Raw genomic sequence first — 25,405 nt, forward strand, 5'->3', positions numbered from 1 at the left:
TAATGACAATCAACTTCTTGAAATCTACTCCTGCTTTTTGCGATCCGATCCCAAGCGAAATGCTAGTGAAACATGTTAAGCTTCTTGGTGTCACAATTTCTAATGATCTTAAGTGGGAAACACATGTATCCAACATTGTTAAACAAGCAAATGTTTCACTATCCATTTTTAAGCTACTAAACAAATTTAATTGTCCTAAGATACATTCCCTCCGTGTTTACTTATCCTTTATCAGGCCGTTATTGGAATATGCATGTCCGGTCTGGCATTCGCAACTTTCAAATGAACTTAGTGACAAAATCGAGTCGGTCCAAAAGCGTTCGCTCAGGATCATTTACAAAGAAGGCAAAATTCCATACTCCTTCCTCCTTAAAGCTGCGCGCATTACCGCCTTGAAAGAAAGGAGGGAAAAAATTTACCTGCTTTTCGCTAAATCAGTCATTTCCAATCCCCGTACTGAGGACTTACTCCCTGATTTTCACAATCCCATTAGACTCCGACTCCCCCGGTCAGCCTCCTTAGCAATCCCAACTTACTCTCCGATCCATGCTGTTACAGAAAGGTTTCGCAAAAGTTTTATACCCTTTATTCTGGGACACCTTAATAATAATTCGTGATTAATTGCCAAATTCCCCCTTTCCTCTATTGCCGTTTTTATTCTTTTTTTATTTACTGCAATGTTTTTGTAATTTAATTGTTAAGTTGCCCTTTATCTTTGATGATTTTGCTTTTTTAATCCCTTTTAATTTTAAGTGTTTGACTTAATGTACTATTTTGATATTTTTTTTTCTTAGCTTTTAGTGACATATAAAGCGAATTCGGCTCTTTAGAGCTTGTGATAGCCTTTTGCAAATAAATATTATCTTATCTTATCTAAGTAGATCTTTAGAGAAGTACTTAATACTTTACTTAAGTAAAAACTTCTCTGAGTACTTGGTACTTGTACTTAAGTAAAAAAAGAAGTACTTGGCACAACACTGGACCGAGGGCAGTGAAAACCCATGTCATGTTGTCCTACTACAGCCTTAGTAATGACAAAAAAAAATCTGCGGCAAAAAAAAATGACCAGTTTATTTTATGATAAGTTGAATACGAATAAACACGCACCTGTGATCTTTCTTCTTGGGGAAAATGTAAAATTCCACAATTTTAAAATGAGAGATTGAAAGCTGTACAGTTTGGTTTTCTTTACGGGATTTTCACTAATATTTTTTACTTTTAATGTTTTTTTTCCACTTTTTAAAATTCCGGCAAGTTTTCTCAGGCTTGTAGCTTTTGATGGATAACATTAAGCTTAATGGTTTTTATATATATTTGGGATTAGCATAAAAAGTAGATTCTTTGATGCATCTATTCTCATCCAAATTTTGTTTTTTAAAGTTTTGGTTACTAATAGGCCGAGTCGTTCCTCACTTGTTGCCAAGTCACTTGTCAAATTTTACTACCAAGAACTGTTTGAAATTGATATGAATTTTACATTTTTGAAAAAGTGTTAAATATTTTATTTACATATGAGAAAAATGATATGAAGTTGGATCAATTAAGTCTATGCAACGCCAAACACAGAAGCTGACCTGAATATATACCTTGTTTTCTGAGTTGTGACCCGTAAGAAGTAAAACCTGAATTGCACTCTTTGATATACGAAACTGGAGACACATTTTTAAACTAAGCGCAAGGTTTATCAGTTGGTTTGTTAAACCCGTGTCTAAATATAGAAATATTTCTTCGTAATTTTTCAATCGTCGTTTTTCTTTAAGTGTGTCAACTGATTTACAGAGTAGGACTCAAAAAGCTGTAAGTCAATACGATTCTATGAGAGCCTTTGATAGTCTCTTTTTAAAAAATGTCATATTATCTCTCGTCTCGTATATAGGTAATGCAGGGGTAGTGCAACCGTGTATATATTTCTTAGACTTAAGGTGATTCAAAACTAATATGAACTTGCTGTAATATTCCTTATGTTTTTTAGGAGGAGGGGCATGAAGTGAAGTTTCCAAACTTATTTTAGGGAGAGGAAATCTTTAGGGAAAGAATATGTTTCTTAGCTGCTATTTGATTGAAAATGTGATAAATTGGTATAATTCTTCATTTTCCACAGGGAAGGGGGTAAGACAGAGGGTGTTAAGCCTCATATATTTTGCCGGTAACTACATCGTAGTTTTTCAAGACGTTAATACTGTACAATGAAATGCACCTTGGACTCTAGATTTCAAAGAGCGGGTTACTTTCAGTGTTAAGAGTCAGTAAGAATTATAGATGCATTTCTCATAGCTGGCTGAAATACTTAGAGGCAACACTTCTGTATGTATGTATGTATGTATCAATTTATTGCCCATCGAAAGAGCGGGCTACTTTCAGTGTTAAGAGTCAGTAAGAATTATAGATGCATTTCTCATAGCTGGCTGAAATACTTAGAGGCAACACTTCTGTATGTATGTATCAATTTATTGCCCATCGAAAGAGCGGGCTACTTTCAGTGTTAAGAGTCAGTAAGAATTATAGATGCATTTCTCATAGCTGGCTGAAATACTTAGAGGCAACACTTCTGTATGTATGTATATATGTATCAATTTATTGCCCATCGAAAGAGCGGGCTACTTTCAGTGTTAAGAGTCAGTAAGAATTATAGATGCATTTCTCATAGCTGGCTGAAATACTTAGAGGCAACACTTCTGTATGTATGTATGTATGTACCAATTTATTGCCCATCGTAAGTTTAAAATACAACACTGATGGAGTATAAAGAAAGAAAAGGGAAATAAACAAAGAAATTTTCTCAAATACAAACAAAACGAGAACAAAGAAGAACTGACAGGAAAAAAAGAAAAAAAAATACAAATAAGACAATTATATGTAGTACCAGGCATATTATCGACGAAGGACAATTTCAGAGGTGCCTTCGCCAATAATATGCCTCTGATATCTCTCTTTTTTTCTGCACCGCGGACTTTGGACTAGCACCTCCCTACCGCGAGGATAGGGAGTTGTTGTTAGTCCAGAGAGGTTAAATATTTCGCCAAAAAGGCATTTGAGGCCAAAATGGTGCAAGGGCGAGTCGATGCGGAGCAGGAAATGCATTATAAACGCTTGCTAGATACGGCGGGTAAGTTTTAAGTTTAATGCAACTTTTAAACCTTACACACTCCCATATTTTCTGTCAGGGACGTAGCCAGATAATAATTGTTCTCTTTGAAGGGATTATCCAACTAGACTAAAAATGTAAGTAAAAACATATATATTAAAAAACCTGCATAGTTACAAGTATCCATGTAAATTTTTTTAAGAGTCTAAGCTTAAGTCTTAATATAAATATAACTAAGAAGCGAAATCAGCTAATTCGTTTTGAGATCAATAACAATTGCTTCTTGCATAAACTAACTATTAGTGGCGTGGCTGGGAGAAGGAAATTTGTTACGATGGTCCTTAGTGCGGCTTTTTTTGGGGCGCCATTTAAATAATATATATATATATCATGCATATTATGAAAGATAGGCCCATATACGTTGTTAATGGGAGGTATTTTGTACCTATGGATCTATTGATCTATGGTTAGGGCAAAGAAAATTTACCGGGGATGAGGGGATGACCTGGTCAGTCATTGCATATGACCGTATGCATTTGTAATGGCAGGAATAAAGGAGGCAGTGTTGTTTTTTTTTTAAAACAAAATTGTTCGGACTATTTTGCTATTGGATTTTCTTGTTCACTTTGGTGTAAACATTAATAAGCACTATTCCGTTATGCAAACATTATAAACATTATTTTTTTTTTAATTTCAACTCTCAGCTGTCAATTATCAAACAGTTCACAGTAACGAACTGTAGTAAGTAGCAACCCGGCTCAATAGGTACCGAAACTCTAAAAAACAGAATTTTGATACCAATACTTACATCACAAAACTTGCATTTCAATGGTGATTTTAAATATTTAAGTTTCATTCCTCAGTCTTACCCATCAAAAGTTACGAGCCTGAGAAAATTTGCCTTATTTTAGAAAATAGGGCGAAATACCCCTTAAAAGTCATAGATTCTTAACGAATATCACACAGTCAGGTTCAGAGTATTAGAGAACCCTACAGTAGAAGTTTTAAGCTCCTATCTACAAAAGTGTGGAATTTTGTATTTTTTTGCCACAAGACAGATTACGGATGCGTGTTTATTTGTTTGTTGTTTTTTTCCCCAGGGGTGATCGTATTGACCCAATGGTTGCTAGAATGTTGGGCTCATTCTACCGGAAATTAAAAGTTCTAGTGCCTTTTTAGGTGACCAAAAAAATTGGAGGGCACCTAGGCCCCTTCCCACGCTCATTTTTTCCCGAAGTCACCGGATCTAAAGTCTGAAATAGTCATTTTATTCAGCATAGTCGAAAACCTAGTAAATATGTCTTTGGAATGACTTACCCCCCCCCAGTTCCCTTGGGAGGGGCTGCAAGTTACAAACTTCGACCATCGTTTACATATAGTAATGGTTATTGGGAAGTGTAGAGACATTTTCAGGGGGATTTTTTGGTCGGGAGTGGAGGGGTTGAGGGGAGGAGGTTATATGGGTGAAATTTCTATTGAGGAAGTTGTCATGGGGGAAGAGAATTTCCATGAAGGGGGCGCAGGATTTTCTAGAATTAAAAAAAAAACATGAAAAACAAGTATGAAAAATTTTTTCAACTGAAAGTAAGGAGTAGTATTAAAAATTAAAATGAACCGGAATTACTCCGTATACGAAAGGGGCTGTTCCCCCCTCAACGCCCCGCTCTTTACGCCAAAAAAGCGCTCAATCAAAGCTATGAGAAATCCGTTTAGCTAAGAAAATAAATTAATATGCAAATTTCGTTTTAATTATTAATTTGCGGAGAGCCAAAATCAAAACATGCATTAATTCAAAAACGCTCAGAAATTAAAAAAAAAACAAGTTTTTTTTTAGCTGAAAGTAAGGAGTGACATTAAAACAAAAAGGAACAGAAATTACTCCGAATACGAAAGGGGCTGTTCCCTCCTCAACGCCCCGCTCTTTACGCTAAAGTTTTTTCATTGTTTAAAAAAGTAGAGTTGAGAGAGAGTCAAACTTTAGCGTAAAGAGGAGGGCGTTGAGGAGGGAATTCTCCACGATTTACTGACCATTATAATCTGTTCAGAAGTTATCAAGCCAAATTCCAAATTGCCATCGTGCAAGGAAATTAATAAGCAACTTCCAAGCAAACTTTATCGCTTGCAATTTAGTTGACGTGAAAGGGCGTTAAACACAATAAACTGTCTAGAGTAGAGACAATTTAAACTAAATGAATTTATCACTCGCGCAGTTTTTTTGGCAAAAGAAAACTCGGTCACTTTAGTTTCATAAGTATAACCTAAAAATTTTGATAAGCGAGTGACACTAAAAAATAAATTGGTTAAAATACTCTTAAATGTAGGATCAACTTGACTTAGACGAAAGTAACAAGATAGTGTAAATAAAGTATTTGCAAAAATAACGTTGAAGATTTTAGATATCATTGCTGCAGGATTTGTGCTAAAACAAAAAGAAAAATCCAAAATTAACTAGAACCTGAAAAATTCCTTTATTGCATATTGGCTCAACAGCCATATCTACAAGTTACCTTCTAACTTGAGCATACTTTTTATGGCACTTGGTATTTACCAAGTGACATATAGCGGTCGCAATTTCTCTCGGTCCCAGTTTTGCTAGTTTGGCCACTTCCAGATAAGCTAGGGCGACGAAATTCGGCAGGCGTATCAGGAGCCAGACCAGATCAAATTAGAAGTTTTTTCTAATCAATCGTTTTCTCGATTCGGACATCTGGGGGGGGGGGGGGAGAGTTTCACGGTTAATTCAGAAAAATTAGAAAAATGAGGTACTTTTAACTTACGAACGGGTGATCGGATCTTGATGAAATTTGATATTTAGAAGGATATCGTGTCTCAGAACTCTGATTTTAAATCCCGACTGGATCTGGTAACATTGGGGGGAGTTGGACGGGGTAACTTGAAATCTTGGAAAACGCTTTGAGTGCAGATCTGGATGAAACTTCGTGGGAATTACAAGCAAAAGACCTAGATACATAGTTGACATAGCTGGAATGGATCTGCTCTATTTGGGGGAGTTTGGGGGGGGGGTAATTTGCTAATAATTAGAAAACATGAGGTATTTTTAACTTACGAAAGAGTGATCGGATCTTAATTAAATTTGACTTTTAGAAGGATTTCTTATTAAATCCCGACCAGATCCAGTGTCATTGTAGGGAGCTGGGGGTGGGGGGGGGTGGGGCGGAAATCTTGGAAAACACTTAGAGCATAGGGATCGGGACGAAACTTGGTGAGAAGAATAAGCACAAATCCTAGATACATGATTGACATAACCAAATTGGAACTGCTCTCTTTTTGGGAGCTGGGGAGGGGGCTAATTAGGTAATTCGGAAAAATTAGAAAAAAATGAGGTATTTTTAACCTACGAACGGGTGATTGGATCATAATGAAATTGAATAATTAGAGGGACCTCTTGTTTCAGAGCTCTTATTTTAAATCCTTACTGAAACCGTAGACAATGGGTGGAGTTGAATGAGGAAACCGGAAATCTTGGAAAACGCTTAGTGTAGAGAATTCGTGATTATACTTGGTGGGAAGAATAAATACAAGTTTTAGATACGTGATTGACATAACCAGACCGGATTGGCTCTCTTTGGGGGAGTTGGAAGGGGGTTACTTCAGAAAAAATAGAAAAATGAGGTATTTTAAACTTACAAACGAGTGATCAGATCTTTACGAAATTTGATATTTAGGGTCTCAGAGCTCTTATTTTAAATCTCGACCGGATATGATGACATTGCAAGAGTTGGAGGGGGGAAACCGGAAATCTTGGAAAACGCTTAGAGTGTAGAGATCGGGATGAAACTTGGTGGGAAGAATATTGAAATAACAGGACCGGATCTGCTCTCTTTGGGGGAGTTGAGGGGATTTGCTTCTCTGGGCACTTCCAGATAAGTTAGGATGAAGAAAGCTGGCAGGCGTGTCTAGGACCAGAGTCTGGTCACCGGACTAGATTAAATTAGAAATAGTCTCTTCCCTGATTCGACCATTTGGGAGGGGGGAGCAAGTGAACAAGATAATTGAGAAGAATTTTATTTGCCGATAAAACATATGATTCTTCTTCTTAATTATGGGTTCTGGTCTAGGGGTATGATTGTCGCTTAGGGTGTGAGAGGTCCCAGATTCGAATCCCGGACCACCCCCAGTTTTACATGAAGAAGATCCGAAACTAGATACGTGATCAATATAACGATCGCTGAAATTTGGCAGGCGTATGAAGGACTCAGCCAGATTAAATTAAAAATAGTCGCTTCCCCGATTTGACCATTTTGGGGGGAGTGGTAGGACGATTAATTTAGAAAAATTAGAAAAAATGAGGTATTTTCAATTTACGATCGGGTTATCAGATCTTAATGAAATTGGATGCCTAGAAGGATCTCTTGTCTCAAAGCTCTTATTATAAATCTTGACCGGATCTAGTGACATTGGGGGACTAAGACAGGGAAACCAGAAATCTTGGAAAGTGCTTAGAGAGGAGAGATCGTAATGAAACTTGGTGGGAAGAAGCTCTTGGCTCTTGGCTCTTCCGACCTCATCACAAGTGCCACATGAGCTCTTGGCTTTTGTTTATATGAATGAATAAATAGCTTTTTGTTTTCAATCTAAAGAACAAAAGCTGTATGATAGCACTAAAATTAAAAAAAAGGTATAAATAACATTTTGATAAGCCCTTTTATTATGTTTACATGCTAAACTCAACTAGCAATGCTTGGCTAGTCATTCTACGGTCTGAGGACGGACAAGCTGCAACACAAATGTTTTTTGCACTAAAATGTGTAGAAAATCTAGAGAACAACTTATTAAAAGTTTGCAAAATCTTTTCGAATTTTTTTTTATCTTGTCGCAAAATCTAAAACCAAAAAATGCCCTATATCGTACCTAAGGGCTGGAATGTCAGCCCCAAAATAAAAAAAATAAATGATTTGGATTTGAGCGGGTTTTTAAGGGTATTTAACTATGTATTCAGACCTTCTGAGAACAAACATCTGCTTTAGAGTTGCTTTAGGCTTCAGTTTTGCCCAAAAACACATAAAAACTAAATTCAAGGAAAAAGTACGAAACTGTAACTTATTCCAAAATTAATTTGGAATATAAGTTTATACTTATATAACCCCTTGAACTGCCTAAAATTTATGCTTAAAAGGCCTTATGACCTCAAAATCACGTAGCCAAAACTTTTTAGACAACCTAAAATTGAGTCAGAATTTCAAAACAATATTTCTTTTGAAAAAAGAAAATGAAAGTAGGAGAACCGTTTCCTATTAAATTCGACATGTTAGATAAAAAAAAGTAAGTGCAAGCAGTCATGGAATCTAATTTTAATGAAATGACCAGCCTTAGGTCCATCACGAGAAGTAGTAGTGCGATATATGCACTGCCTCGGTCATTTGGAGTTCAAAAACTAAATTTAAAAATAAAGCTGAGATTCAAATATGATCAGTAAAAGCTTATAAGTAAGAAAAAAAATTTGACTAAAATTCATTGGTATTAAATATTTAATCAGAATTTGATTGCTTCGCTTTGATTTTACGCTGCCAGTTTGTTTAAGCCCCCACTCGTCTCGGCTCTGCTGGTCCTCAGCTACGTTCATGCAGTTCTCGCCTAAGCACTGAACAAGCGGGACTGCATCATGGTGCCAGACTTTGTCAGAACAGGCCTAAGTCTACGGAGTGTCACTCGGGCATCGAGCAGCTGACAGTATGGGTGGAAGTCTTCCTTGATTGACGATGTATATCGACGTCAATAGTTGGCTGATGAAAATTCTTTTTCGTTTTAAAAGAGTGTTTACAATGAGTGTTTACTGCTCTACAGTCTTAACCAATTTATCTTTTGACACTGTGTCTTGGTTGAACAACTGAGGAAGCTTTGCAAGCGTGAGCCCAATCAGCTTAACAAAACTGTGCAGTCTTGATGTATTGTCGTAAGGAATGAAGGATGCAAGAACAGAATAACTGTAGTGTCACTGAGGCTCTACTCAATTGTACAATACAAAATGCTTCTTTCGAAGCCTGCTTTCAGCTTGGTAGAAAAAAAGGTTTGTAGATTTTTTTTTTTTTTTACGATGGACCAACAGAACATTTTTTATGAATAGTGCTAGGATGATTCTTGTCAAATTACCATCATGGGTCAAGCAAGAGACACCGAGCATACATTTGACCATTCATTTCAGATAGTTTTTTTTTTCAATAATCTTAGGACGAGGCTTGCCGAAACTTTATTGTAGGTCAAGCAAAATGCTCAAAGTAACTGAGCAAGACTCTGTGGCCTCGGAGCTCTGGGCGTCCCAGGTATTGGGATTGAACAAGTTAAGAGATTTTCTGTAAAAGCAGGAAAAAGACCTCGGTTAGAGTAAGATTAGAGCACAAAATTCATTAAGTATAAGTATAAGATGATATCTTTTTTGGTTTAGCTGTGTTGAGAGGGGTCGTTTCAAAATTTCATCGTAGGTCAAGGCTGATACTCGATATAATTAGGCAAAACTCCAAAGGGTCTCAGGTTTGTGTGTCCCAAGTGTGTTATTCAACGACTTCAGGAATATTCTTTAAAAGGAGGTAGAAGATATCGGTGAAAGTCAATTTTGTGGCATTTGAGCTTAAAATTCTTAAATAGAAGAAGAGATATATTTTGAGTAATGTTAGGTTGGAACCAGTTACTAAACTGGTCTTTTGGTAGTTTAAATCACCATACCAGACTCTCATGTATGGTTTAACGTAAAGGTAATTGCTTTCAGATTCTGGTTTAATATAGCAAATTGTTCAAACAACGAGAAAATTTATCTAAAATAGTTTAGTAATTCGGTTAAAATTGGGCGTAAGAACGAGCAAATAAAAGTAAGATCGGTAACATTTATGGAACTTGCAAAATCGGACAATTATACAACTTGCAAAATTGCACAATTATACACAGAAAAAACATATGATCATGATGAAAGATTTTTTTTTGAAATAAACACTCAACTTAATTCCATAGTTAGAATTCATCGATTTCTTGTTTATAAATTTCACACATTTCTGGAGTGAGAAGATATTTTTCTTTCTTAATCTATTCTGCAATTTCTTGAGTTAATGACCTTGTCTCTGCCACCCTGAATTTATTTTCTCTTCTGTTAAGGTGGCTGTTAACTTGTATTCTCTAAAATATCTTCTGTTAACTTATAACCACTGTCTCTACTTATTACAATTGGGTAATTATAGAGACATACTTGCTACTAGTGTGCTTGTTTTGCATTGCAAGCCCTTGTTTCATTTGTTGCTTTCGGGATCTGACAACATTCTTGGCTTGAAGAGGTTCTGCCCACAGTCAGTCAGTGGTTTAATGATCAATAACCACCCCCTTCTCATAGCTTTGCATATTTCTCTGTATTTAAAAGTGACTCTATAATAATGATAATAATATATTCGCAAATTTGATGGCAGGCCGTTAAGCCTCTACAAAATAAAAATCTTAATTTGCATTTCTTCTGAATTTGCACAAGGAGAAATATTCACTTGAATAATATTCATCAACTTCCTTCTTGAATGTCAGTAGGTTTGTGGAGTAGATTACTCTTTCTGGTAAGTTGTTCCGATGCTGAACCACTAGGTTGCCGAAAGTCCATCGGCCCATGTCCTTGTAAAATCGCTCCGTAATCACTTTGTACTAATGTCCTCGGAGATGATTTTTATTGAACTGCACGATTCTCTCGGCTGGTACGTTATCATAGGCTCCATTGCAGAGCTTGTACATTTCAATAAGATCACCACGATGGAATCTGTAGGCGAGGGTTGGGATTTCAAGCTTTCTAAGCCGCTCTTCGTAGGGAAGGAAACGTTACCTGGGGGAGAATTTAGTTATCCTCCTCTGAACATTTTCGAGAGCATCTATGTCCTTGTTGTAGTATGGTCTTGTAGAACAATGTCCATACTCAAGAATCGGGCGGACAAGGGACTTATAGAGCGTAGCAAGTATTTTGTCGTCCTCGCACGAGAAGTTTCTTCTGATCATACTAGCAACTTTGGAAGCCTTCTTGACGACAGCTTCATAGTGGCTACTGAAGTTCAGTTCAGAATTCTTTACTAAGAGTGAGTGCAGCAGAACCAAGAGAGTATGAGGACGAAAATTTTTGTGGACCCAGAGTGAGGATATGACTTTTCTGGGTATTGATTTCCATGATCCACTTCTTCATCCAGTCACCGATTCGTTGGAGATCCGCCTGCAGGTGGTGAATGTCTTCACATGACATGATAAATTGGTTGTAATCCAAGCCAGGCTATGCAACGTATTATTTAATAATATAATATATTATTCAATAATTTTTTTTTTAAAGGAGTGCTTTTTCTTATTTAACCATACAACACATGAATCGCAATCTTTGCAAAAACAAAAAAGAAGAACCAAAGATTACCTAGAAATGAATCGCAAGGCCTCTGAATCGCAAGTGGCAAAAAAAGTATAGGTTTAAATTTAATAATAAGGAACTAATTATAAGTAAAAGAATACAATATTTAGGCTTTGTCTTATCGGAAAAGGGAAGCCTGAAGAGTCAAGCTGATGAAATAATTAAGAGAGGTAGAGTGGCCGTGTCTGCAATTCTTAGAAACCCGATGATAATGTGGATTAAAAACCTAAAAATATACAAAAGAATATTTAATACAAAAATTCTACCCATGAAAGAATATGAAGCAGAGATATGGGATGGAGCAACGGTACAGCAACTTGAGTCCCTTCAGCTCCAGTATTATAAAAGAGTGTTTGGTCTACATCAGACAACTCATTCGCAGATTCTGAAAGGTGATATGGGCATGTTTTCTTTAAGGCTGCGTAGGTATATTTTAATGCTTAAGTTCTGGTTGAAGTTAATTAAGAGTAATAAAGACAAACTAGTAAGAGCGTCAAATGACCAGATGTTGAAAAGTCGTTTAAAAACCTCGTGGCCATCCGAAATTAAATAATTACTAGAAAAAGTAGGAATGCCTTACTTATGGAATAATGGTCTTTGCTCTAGTGATATACCAACATATTTGGAAAGCCAGATACGATTTATATTAGAGAGTCAGGAAATTTAGCATTGGCAAGGGCTGGTTTTAGGTTTTACAGCTCTACAACATAATAATCAGGCAAAACCTAGTTTTGGAGAGGAGGTTTATTTTAAATTTAATTTACCGGCCATGATTCTACTTCGTTGGCTTCAGCTTAGGGCGAATTGTCTTCTAATCCAGAACAGGCAAAAACAGTTCGATAAAAAAATAGTTGGTCCTGATAGGCAGTATGTTTGTCCCCTTTATAAAGACGAGGATGAAGACTTGGATCATTTTCTCTGGAAATGCCCGGTGCTCTTTGATTTGCGGGAAAATTATTTGCACGGGATTAATTTCATGCTTCCTGGTATTCAGCAAAATAGTAACCCAGCCACAATAGTGGGAGTATATATAGATAATCCTTAGTAAGAAGAAAAAGTTTATATGATTAATTTCTTTTGTCGTTGGATTAGGTATTTTTGCGTTGTATTCTGTTTCTGTGCGTGTTTGTAATTTGTACTGTTGTTTAATTTCTTAGCTTTTTTGTTATTTATTTATATTTTTGTGTGGGTATGGCCCATGGGCTTTTGAAATACGCTTATCTATCTATCTATCGATACATTACAAGGTAAAAAACATAAATATTTATTTTTTCCCCTCCCAACAAAAACAAAGCAATAACTATTGTAAATTACAATCCTTTCTTTATTAACGTACTCTTCATTAACGTACTCAGAAACGAAAACAGTCGTCATTTTCAAAATTGTCTGCAGGATCCCTTTGAACTCAAGAGTTTCTTCCTTAGAAAAATTACTTCATAGATGAAGAAGGTGCTGGCACCCAGTTAAAATCTGGGCCACATCATCAACTCCCGAATTAGTTCTGGGTATATGAAACTAGCCTTTTTCTTTCATTGATTTATTCATTCATTTATCAATGTATTAGCGTTGGACAATTTAACCAGATTCCATTCAATTGAGGCATGAGGCCCAGAAGAAAAGCTTGAGCATTGCAAATATTTAAACTTTGTGCTTTAATAAAGGAGAAGAAAGGAAGGACAGTTAAAGCTGGTTAAAGAAGAAACACTTAATACGCTATGAAGAGGAAACAAAAAAAAGTAAGTAAACACTAAAATTATGTTTCTGATGAGTCAATAGGTAATCACAAAGAAAGGTAGAGAAGGATTTTGGAACATTTAACTCAATCAGACAGCGAAAATACTTTGTAAACGGGACCAAGCTGGAATTGAAGCAATGGATTGAAGCAATTCCAGCAATGGATTTGCTGGAATTGATTGAATATATATATATATATATATATATATATATATATATATATATATATATATATATATATATATATATATATATATATATATATATCAATTGTTAAGCAATTTGGTGGGCGGGTATGTTTTTGTGTGTGTTTTCAATCCAATTTATTAACAGGGTTTATTCAAGAAAAAAAACTATTAAAAAACACACAAAGACAACACTGAGAAAAAGTAATGCAACATAATAATCAACCCTCCTTAATCTTTCACTCGCTTGGAGTAGCCCCTTAGACATAGGAATTAGATTTAAAAAAGCGAAAAAAAGAGAAAAAATGTTTCTGCACATGGCCTACTCCCGGACGCAGTAACCCTTCCAAACAACAATTCATTCCAAACAACATTTTTTTTTTGGGGGGGGGGCTTGAGAGCGAATGAAAGTCAATTTAACTATTCTTTAAAAATCAAACGACCTAAGACAAACTATTTTAATATCAGACTAAACTATTCAAAAGCAAGCTAAACAAATCCAACCACAGACGTGAAATTTTTGCAGTAAGTCTTTGAACCATTAAAATGGTTCAAATTGATGACTCTAATAAAGAAATTACCACATATAGTATAATTAGATATTTACGTAATCTTTTTTTGTCTTGTTTTTGTGCTAGCCACTGAGGCAGCTAAATGCCTCCTTCCTATAGGGTTCTAATTATTTTGCACGTTTATCGAACAGTTTAATAGTAATTATTCGATCAACTTCATGCTCGATTAAACTAATAAACATTCAAACTAACCATAGGTTTTAGCTGCTTCCGGGGTTAGGAAAAACGCACAAGGTTGCGTAAATTCTTAGTTTATATCATCATTTCATCTGCTACAGTCGAAATTTGTTTTTGTTACATACAACATCAACATTAAACTAGTCGTGCATGTTTACATTTTAAGGTATTTAGGCTCTTTAAGTCTTTTTGGTCGAACAGTTCGAGGTAACGAACTTTTAATAAGCAGTGACTCGGCTCGATATTAACCGAAACTCAAAAAACGGAATTTTGATATCAATCGATATACTAGAAGATGTACCTTATTATGCTTATTCTAAATCTACAAGATTCATCAAGTTTATTATTAACCCTCAAAAGTTATGAACATGAGAAAATTTATCGACTTTCAAAAAGGGAAGAAATTCCCCTTAAAAGTCAGTGAATCTTCAAAATCCTACCATCAGATTCAGAGTATCAAAGAACCCTATTGTTTCAAGCTCCTATATACAAAAATGCTGAATTTTATATTTTTTGCCAGAAGAAAGACTATGGATGAGTCTAATCAAACAGTTCGTGGTAACTAACTGTAGTAAGGAGTGACCCGGCTCAATAGTAAACATAACTCTAAAAAACGGAATTTTGATACTGATAGATACATCAAAAGAACCGGAATTTTATTCTGATTTTAAATATATAAGTTCCATCAAATTTAGTCTTACTCATCAAAAGTTACGAGCCTGAGAAAATTTGCCTTGTTTTATAAAATAGAGGGAAACACCCCCTAAAAGTCATACGATCTTACCGAAAATCACACAATCGCATTCAGCGTATCAAAGAACCCTATTGTGGAAGTTTCAAAATCTTATCTAAAAAATTTAGAACTTAGTGTTTTTTCCCAGAAGACCGATCACGGGTGTGTGTTTATTTGTTTGTTTGCTTGTTTTTCCCCAGGGGTGATCGTATCGACCAAGTGGTCCTAGAATGTCGCGAGAGGGCTCATTGTAACGGAAATTAGAAGTTCTAGTGCTCTTTTTAAGTGACCAAAAATTGGACGGCATCTAGGCCCCCTCCCACGCTCATTTTTTCCCCAAGTCAACGAATCAAAATTTTTAGATAGACATTTTATTCAATGCGGTTCTAGAAAAGGTAGAGGATGTGTCGACCAAGTTTTCACTCTTAGGTTAATAATTGAGAAGTCCCTTTGTTGTCAAACACCTTTGGTCCACAGTTTTATCGATTCTGAGCAAGCTTTCGATTATTTTGATAGAAGAGCGTTAACAAAGGTCTTATCGTTATATGGTATACCAGAAAACACATTAAAGTGATTTGTGCTATGTACAAGAATAATACCGCTGCGATTAAGGTAGGAAATGAAGTTAGCAACTGGTTTTGTATTAAATCAGGAGTTAAGCAGGGTTTTTTTTTTATCCACCTTTATAAGGATCATTTTGATGGACTTCGTCTTTAGGAGCACAGGAAAGGTAGTTGGAGACCACGGAATCAAATGGAGAGGAAAAACGCTCCTGGACTTAGATTATGCTGATGATTTAAGCATACTAGATGAAAGTGTGAGCAAAATGAATGAAAGTTTTAGAGGTTTTACGAGTTCAGGGTGCTAAAATAGGCTTGAAAATTAATGTTAAGAAGACTAAGTCACTAAGGCTAGGAATAAGTGAAGATGAACAGGTGACATTAGGTAACGAAAAGATTGATCAGGTTGGGAGCTTTAGTTACCTCGGTAGTATTATTTGTAAAGATGGTGGGAGCAGTGAAGATATTTTTTCACAGGGTGTTTTTTCACAGTTAAAAAAAGTTTGGAAAAATAGAAAGATAATTCTGCAAACCAAGATTAGAATATTGGAAGCTACAGTGATGACAGTGGTCAAATATGTTTCTGAAGCATGGGCGCTCCGAAAAGCAGATGAAAATTTACTAGATGTTTTCCAGAGAAATTGCCTACGGATTGTTCTGGGTACTCGGCTGACTGATCGTATTTCAAACATTAGGCTGTACGAAAAATGTGGCTCAATCCCGCTTTCTAGGGCTATAATGAAATAAAGGTTGAGATGGCTAGGCCACGTTCTACGGATGAAGGATGACAGATTACCGAAGATTGTCCCTTTTAGCCAACCGTCTGGGGCGGTTTTGAAATTTTAGTTGCCTTTTTAAGCAACCGAAAAATTGGAGGGCAACTAGGCCTCCTCTCCCACCCTTTTTCCCAAAACCGTCTGGTCAAAACTAAGAGAAAGCCATTCAGCACAAAAAAAAAAAAAAAATTAATACGCAATTACATTTAGATTATTCATTTGTGGAGAGCCAAAATCAAACATGCATTAATTCAAAAACGTTCAGTAATTAAATAAAAAAGCAAGATTTTTAACTGAAAGTAAGGAGCGACATTAAAACTTGAAACGAACAGAAACTACGCCGTGTATGAGAGGGGCTATTCCTTCCTAAACGTCCCTCTCTTTACGCTAAAGTCTCTTACTGTTTTATAAAGTAGAATTGAGAGAAAGAGTCAAACTTTAGCGTAAAGAGTGGGGCGTTGAGGAAGGAACAGCCCCTTTCATACATGGAGTAATTTCTGTTCGTTTTAATTTTTAATGTCGCTCCTTACTTTCAGTTAAAAAAAAATACTTGTTTTTTTTATTTAATTAGAATAAGAATCACTGGCTGCTTTTGATATAAACAGATGGTGCAAGAGTTTAAATAAGAATTCGTCGGGTCTCGCTCGGTGTAAGCATAGAAGAGCCTGGTTGCCTGCCGCAATCAGTTCTTCCTTGTTCGCTGAAGGGTAGTAAAACACCCTTTTGCCTTCAAAAAACCTAGCATTAGGGGGTGGCATTCAGTTCTGAAGCTTTGACTTGAATTAGACTTGAATTAATAGGAAACGACTATTCGATCAACCAGATATTGAACAAATCAAAATTCTGATTTCGTATCACCCCTCTGACCTTGCTTAGGTTGGAAATGGGGTAGTAAGTGGTAGAATTTTCCAATGCCGAAGCTATTTTTGGTCCTCCCGTACATGAGTTAAATAGGAAGCGACCTTTGATTTACATATTTTTCAATTATTAATTATATTATTATAATACCGCATATGATATTTTTATCATTTATGGAGGTTCAAAATAAGCTGCTGAAGACTATTAATATTATTTTTGAAAAAGGGGAAAGTACCTAGCGATTTTAGTTAAGCCTTACTTAGAACACTGTATAAGAAAGGTAAAAGGAAAGAGTGTGGTAATTATAGAGGCATTAGTCTGGCCTCTTTGTGTAGCGAATTACTTAGTAATATAATATTTTTTAGACTGAGAGATGATGTAGACAAAGTTTTAAGAGAAGATCAGTGCGGTTTTAGAAAAGGTAGAGAATGTGTTGACCAAATTTTCATTCTTAGATTATTAATTGAGAATTGCCTGAGTTTTCAAATACTTTTGGTCGTCAGTTTTATAGATTATGAGCAAGGGTTCAACTCTGTGGATAGAAGAGCTTTAGCAAAGGTCTTATCCTTGTATGGTATACCAGACAAATACATTAAAGTGATTAGTGCTGTGTACGATAATAACATTGGTTCGGTTAAGGTAGGAAATGAGGTTAGCAGTTGGTTTTGTATTGATTCTGGAGTTAAGCAGGGTTGTGTTCTATCCTCCTTTACATGGATAATTTCGATGGACTTAGTCTTAAGAGGCAGAGAAAGGCAATGGTAAACCCTCCTGGACTTATATTATATTGATGATTGAAGCATCCTTGATGAAAGTATGAAAAAAATGAATGAACTGTTAGAAGTTTTGCAACTTCAGGGTGCTAGAATAGGATTGAAAATTAAGGTTAAGAAGACTAAGTCACTAAGGCTAGGCATGAGTTAAGATGAAAAGGAGACGTTGGGTAACGAAAAGATTGATCAGGTGGGCAGCTCCACTTACCTTGTTAGCATTATTAGTAAAGACAGTGGGAGCAGTGAAGACATAAAAAGTAGCATAGCCAAGGCTCGGGGCGGTTTTTCATTGTTAAAAAAGGGTTTTGAAGAATAGGAAGATAGGTCCGCGAACCAAGATTAAAATGTTTAAAGATACAGTGATGACAGTGGTCAAATATGACTCTAAAGCATGGGCGCTCCGGAAAGCGGAACAAATTTGCTAGATTTTTTTTCCACAGAAATCGCCTACGTTATGTTCTGGGTACCTGGCTGACTGACCGTATTACAAACAGTAGGCTATACGAAAAATATAGGAAGAGAAGCGTGCGTAGCTGTGTTAGCCTCAGGTAGTTTGGTGCTCCGGTAAGTTGTCAGTAGTAGTAGTAGTAGTATTTTTCCCTTCTGACCTTGCCTGGGGTGGAAATGGGGTACTAATTGATAGATTTTTCGAATTTTAAAGTAATTTTCGGTCTCCTCAACTTAAGTCAATGGGAAAAAACCTTTTAATTATGTACACTTTTTGAAATATGTATTATATTATTATAAATAACAAAAATGCTATTTTTACCGTTTGAATTTTTCAAATCTGCAGTTTCAATGAAACTTTTCAATTCTGATATTATTTTTGGTCTCCTTGGAATGGAATTGATAAGCAACAAGCATTCAATCACATATTTTTTCAATTACCCATTATGCTATCATAATACCAGAAATGGTATTTTTACCGCTTCTGACCTCAGCTATGCTAAAAATGGGGTACTAAGTGATGGAAGATTCTTATTTTCCTCCCCCCTAACCTTGCTTAGGGTAGAAATGGGGTACTAAGTGACGGAACTTTCTGATTCTGATGTCAGATTCGGTCTCCCCGAACTTGAATTAATAAGAAGGGACCTTTTAAGCCAGAAAACATTACAGAAATTTAAATCCCCGATTTCCCCCCTATCGTCCTCCTCTTTCCCTGACAAAAAGGGTGTTTCTGCAGATAATTTTGGTCACTTTTGGATATGTTATTAGGCTATATTTCTGAACATTTTGGTGCCAAATATAGTTGTTCTACCAAAAAGCCGGGTCTAGACCACACTTTTACTAGATTCCTCAAAGTTTCGAGCAGCCGGATGCCCAAGGCATTTATACAACCAATAAGACCTGTCTATAAAGAGATTAGAGTTATTATAATGTACAGCCCTTGCCCTCGGAGTCTTTCGAGGGCCATCTCATCCCGGGAGGCATATTTATTTGACCGTTCGAGTATTTTGATAAAAAAAAATAGCTTTATCAAATTTTCACCAGATGTCTTGGGGACAGTGCTGCAACAAGTACTCCAAATTTTTACTTAAGTATCAAGTAATAAGTACTCATTGTTTTTTTACTTATATATCAAGTAATAAGTACTTTCCAAATTATTACTTAAGTATCAAATATCAGGTATTTGCCAAAATTGTACTTAAGTATTACTTCAAGTACTACTTCAAGTATTTATCCTAGGTATATATATATATATATATATATATATATATATATATATATATATATATATATATATATATATATATATATATATATATATATATATTTAAATATAAGTATATATATATTTTTCTGATATCAAGCCCATGCTACCGTATTTTAAAGCCATTCTGAAGGCTTCTTAGCCTTGCCTATAAAATGTCCCCTGTCATTCCTCTCTTGGAAATCTTAGTCAAGAACCAAAATTTCCGTTTTATCGCCGTTGTTCGGCTGGTACACACCCAATGAAGTTTAAGAAAATAATCTTAACCAATTTTCAACACAAGGGCTTGAAAGGAAAAGACTATCAAAACAATTAAGTGCAGTCAAAAAACCTTTCATTGGATCAGGCATATCACATGACATGATTAACACAGTGCACGTAGAGTTGAACTTCTGGTGATTAGTGTTCAATCAAATCTGGCACGTTTGAAAAAATACAGGGTTATTCTGAACATGTGGGAATGATGGAAAAAATATTGAAAGTGTTGTTTTCCATTGTTTGGCTGGTACACACCCAATGAAGTCCAAAAAATAATCTGAACCAATTTTCAACACAACAGCTTGAAAGGAAAAGACCATCAAAACCATTAAGCGCAGTCAAAAAACCTTTCATTGGATCAGACATATCACATGACAGGATTAACACAGTGCACGTAGAGTTGAACTTCTGGTGATTAGTGTTTAGTCAAATCTGGCACGTTTGAAAAAATACACGGTTATTCTGAAACATGTGGGAATGATAAAACAATATTGAAAATATTTTTTTCCTTGCTTGGCTGGTAGACACCCAAAGAAATCCAAAAAATAATCTCAACTAATTTTCAACACCACGGCTTGAAAGAAAAAGACTATCAAAATAATTAAGTGCAGTCAAAAAACTTCTGATTGGATGAGACAGATCACATGAAAGGATTAATAAAGTGCACGTAGAGTTGAAATTCTGGCGATTAGTGTTCAGTCAAATCTGAGACCTTTGAAAAAACACAGGGTTACTCTGAAACATGTCGGAATGGTGGAAAGAATATTGAAAATAGAATCATAAACTTTGGATTGGCTTTAAAACAAATAAAAGGTAATAAAGTAGTTCATTCTCTGATTCAATAAGTAAAAACCTTAGCAACAAAAAACCTCAAATTTAAAAGTAAGGAGCCAAGTGAGTCAGTTGCAGACTTTTTTAATAAGAGGAATCAAAGCTCAATAAAAAAGGAGCAGCAAAAATCCACACTTTTGGCAGCTAGATGAAGGTTGCTGGCTATCAGCGTGCTGAAAGAAAAGAAGAGCATGAAAAAGAAATCTTGATTCACACTTTGATGACATGTCTCGCCCTCGGCACTTTTACAAGGAAACTGCCTCCAGTTTTCAAGTTAAATTTCAGACACGCCATGAAAATGTACGGCATCTATATCCTTTGGCTGGTTTTCACTCAAGCAAGCCACATGCTGTGTAGTCAATTCCGATGGTCGGTAAAACTCCCTACAAACATTATAAAATCACGGGTCTGCAGCAAGCCCGCTGATTCAGACGCATTCCATACGGCTGGTCGAACTGCAGATTGAATGAATGAATGAACTTTATTATCCGTAAAAGTAAAAAAAAAACACACACAAAGTACGGGGTATTATAAATAAACAAAAACAATAAACAGCAAGAAAAAAAAAATTCAAACTGACAAAAGACAACATGGACTAATTAACCAGTATCAATATGGAAAAAAAGCAGCAGAGGGTCGTAAACGTGAATAAAGTAGATAGTCTTTTTACATAAATCATCACTGGAAGACCGAATCCAAGAAGTCATATCGATTAAACCAAATCGAGCAATTATTTTTCTGTTTTGGTGCCATCTAGGAACCAAAACAGACTCCTAGCAAATTTCAGGAATTTGCAATATCTGAAATAAGCCATACGTAGAGTATGGCGATTTTTCTTACGAAATTGATGAGCCATGCCTGATAAAAACAAAAGCACAGGGGTGCAATAAGCGTTATAAATCATGCACAAACCATTGCGGTTGTAACGGCTTTTGTTAGGGGATATTTTTCCGTACACGAAGCGTAGGTTTTTTACGGCTTGATTCACTAGGGATGAAAAGGTAGTGGAAAGTGTTGGATCGAAACACAGACCAAGCCAACTAACTAAAGAAGAACATGGCAGAATTGCAGTCCCAGCAACGAATGGAGCGACCGCATAAGGGGTATTAAAACAAATAGACTCGAATTTAGACGCATTAACTGACAGTCCAATCTTAGATAGTTCATTGGTTAAAATAGTAAAATTGGAAAGCAATCCACGGCGAGTTCAGGCAATAGGAAGAACGTCGTGTGCATATGCAACAGAAGACTAACCAATATTACCGTAAGAAACAGAACTTTTAAGGGGACACAGGCACAATGCAAGCACACATTTAAATATACTAGAAGACAATACGGCAGAAGTTGCAACCTATCTTCATCTAGCAGCAGTTTTCACGCCAGGAAGTGGCAAAACCATGAGACTAATTTGAAAATCTTCTGAGAAAAAAGGAATAAAACAAGAGCTAAGAGCTCATATGGCACTTGTGACGAGGTCGGAAGAGCCAAGAGCTCATATGGCATGATCTCTAGCAAAATTATAAGAATCAATAGATTAATTTAAAAGAAAAAAAGAGGCTTAATGCCGGTCGGCATTTAAAATAAGAGCTCTGAGACACAAGGTCCTTTTAAATATCACAATTCATTAAGACCCGATCACCCACTCGCAAGTATAATACCTCATTTTTCGGATTTTTCCTATCCATTCAGCCCCCTCCTCCAGATGGTTGAATCGGGGAAATCGACTTTATCAAGTTAATTTGTGCAGGTCCCTGACACGCCTACCAATTTTCATTGTCCTAGCACGTCCAGAAATAGCAAACTCGCCAAAGCACTGGACCCCCTAACTACCCCAAAGAGAGTGTATCGAGTCCGGTTTCGTCAATCACGTATCTACGACATTTGCTTATTCTAGCCACCAAGGTTCATCCCGATCTCTCCACTCTAAGTGTTTCCCGGGATTTCCAGTTTCCCTCTCCAACTCTCCCCCAATGTCAGCAGAACTGGTCGGGGCTTAAAATAAGAGATTTGAGACACGAGTTCCTTCTTAATATCAAATTCAAAAATACCTCACGAACGGTCACCCGCTCTTAAATTGAAAATACCTCAATTTTTGTAATTTTTCCGAATTAACACCCTTCCAACTCCCCCAAAGAGAGCGAATCCATTTTAGTTATGTCAGTCACGTATCTAAGACTTGTGCTTATTCATCCCACCAAGTTTCATCCTGATCACTCCACTCTATGCGTTTTCCAAGATTTCCGGTCCCCCCCCGAATCCCTCCAATGACACTGGATCTGGTCCGGATTTAAAACATGAGATCCGATTTCTGAGATCCTTCTAAATATGAAATTTCATCCGATGAAATTCAAGATCTGATCACTCCTTCGTAAGTTAAAAATACCTCAATTTTTGTAATTTTTCCGAATTAACACCCCCTCCAACTCCCCCAAAGAGAGCGAATCCATTTTAGTTATGTCAATCACGTATCTAGGACTTGTGCTTTTTCATCCCACCAAGTTTCATTCTGATGACTTCCCTCTAAGCGTTTTCCAAGATTGCCGGTCCCCCCCCCCAAATCCCCCCAATGACACTGGATCTGGTCAGGATTTAAAACATGAGATCCGAGTTCCGAGATCTTTCTAAATATGAAATTTCATCCGATGAAATTCAAGATCTGATCAATCCTTCGTAAGTTAAAATACCTAGTTTTTTCTAATTTTTCAGAATTAACCCTCCCCCCAACTCCCCAAAAGAGAGTGAATTCGTTCTGTTTATGTCAATTACGTACATAGGACTTGTGCTTATATTTCCCACTATGTTTCATCTCGATCCCTCCACTCTAAGCATTTTCGAAGATTTTAGGTTTCCCCCTCCAATGTCACCTGATCCAGTAGGAATTTAAAATAAGAGCTCTGAGACATGATATCCTTCTAAATATCAAATTTAATTAAGATCTGATCTAATTTTTGTCCTCGCACTCCCCCCCCCCCAGATGGTCGAATCGAGAAAACAACTATTTCAAATTTAATCTGGTCTGGTCCCTGATACGCCAGCCAAATTACATTGTCCTAGCTTATCTGGAAGAGCCAAAACTAGCAAGACCGGAACTAACAGACCAACAGAATTTGTGATCACTGTATGTCACTTGATAAATACCAAGTGCCATACAAATTAATTTTTCTCTGGGGATGAAATATTTGGTTGAAGGTTGGCTTCAGTATGACTTATTTTTGAAAAGGGTTATTTTCAGGCTTTGGGCAAGCCATGTGTGGAAGTAGTTACAGGCCCTACTAAACTGAAGGAAAACTCGACTTTCTTAAAACTTGAAAATCCCTCCCCCTCGCCCTATTTTAGATAGGGCTTGTGATATCAGAGCTCGATATGAGCCCTGATCCTAGTAATCATTGGTCTAGCTTTCATTTGGATCCGTTGCTCCATTTGCAAGTTATATTAAAATAAACGAAAAGCTTGACTTTTTTCAGCGCTTAAAACCCACTCTCCTTCGTTCTATTTGAGCTAGGGTTTTCATCTCAAAACGTGATGCCTATCACAGTCTTAGGCACCTTTGGTTCAATCTTCACTGAGATCCATCAATCTCTCGCAAGTTACGCTGAATTAAATGAAAAACTCAACTTTTTTTTAGTGCTTAAAGCCCCCTCCCCCTAATTAAGCTAGGGTCTTCATCTCCAAACATTATGTGCCTTATGGTTTTGGCATCTTTGGCTTGACTTTCATTGAGATCCATTACTTCATTCGCAAGTTAAATTGAGTCGAACAAAAAACTCAACTTTTTTAGCACTTAAAGTCCTTTCCCCCACACCCTAATTAAGCTTGGGTCTCCATCCCAGAAATCAATGCATATCATACTCTTAGGCATCTTTATTCAATTTTCATCGAAATTCATCTCTCCATTTGCGAGTTACAGTGAATTAAATGAAAAACTCGAATTTTTTTTTAACACTTAAAGCCCTATCGCCCTAATTAAGCTCAATTTTAATCCAAATAGTTCAATTTTAATACAAATCTGACTGGCGGTTCTCCCGCTATACTCGATTGCACAGACGGGTGGACAGATCTCAAAAACCTATCTTGATGGATATTTTCCACTATCCAAAGAGGTGATGATGCCTGGAGGATGATATGCTGTTGTTTTCTTTTTTTTTGAATTCAATGAGCCAACACGGCTACCTAAGACGTTCCAAAATCTGCCCGTCCGTCTGTCTTTCTGTCCGTCCGTCTGTGTAATCAAATATAAGGGGAGAACCGCTGGTTGGATTTGAATGAAAATTTTGATGGCTAGATTTGGTGTCAAGGATCATGAGACACATCAAGTTCAAAGATGAAGACCCTAGCTCAAATAAAACAGAGGGAGAGTTGCTAATAACAGTTTTTCGTTTAATTCAGAGTAACTTGTAACTAAAGTGATCTGAATGAAAATTGAACCAAAGAGGCCTAAGGCCATGACCAATCAAGTTTTGAGATAAAGGCCCTAGCTAAAATTTAACAAGGGGGAGTTACTTTTAATTCCTAAAAAATTTAAGTTTTTTGTTTAATTTAGTATAACTGGCAAATGGAGTAACGGATCCAAATGAAAACTAGACCAAAGATGCCTAAGATCAGGGCTCATATCAAGCTCTGGTATCACAACCCTTTGATCAAATAGGGTGAGGTGGAGAGGGTTTCAAGTCTTAAGAAAGTTGACTTTTCTTTTAATTTGGTAGGGCCTATAACTTATGAATGGAGTGACAAATCTGAAGTCAGATTCGTCTGAATACCTGAATTTGCTGGAAGGAATTTGA

The 25,405-nt window shown here is 36.4% G+C and overlaps 1 protein-coding gene across 1 annotated transcript in view; it reads left to right on the plus strand.

Moving 5' to 3' along the window:
• Nucleotides 1–1,663: 1,663 nt before the first annotated feature.
• The window catches only part of LOC136026988 (carbonic anhydrase 12-like), a gene marked incomplete in the record, with an annotated part of 95,660 nt that continues 71,918 nt past the window's right edge, over nt 1,664–25,405 (plus strand). Inside the window, 2 exon segments of the mRNA XM_065703865.1 lie at nt 1,664–1,797; nt 13,021–13,192. Coding sequence (XP_065559937.1) covers nt 13,172–13,192 — 21 coding nt within the window.

This window comes from Artemia franciscana, chromosome 5 (genome assembly GCF_032884065.1).
Source record: "Artemia franciscana chromosome 5, ASM3288406v1, whole genome shotgun sequence".
Taxonomy (NCBI): Eukaryota; Metazoa; Arthropoda; class Branchiopoda; order Anostraca; family Artemiidae; genus Artemia; species Artemia franciscana.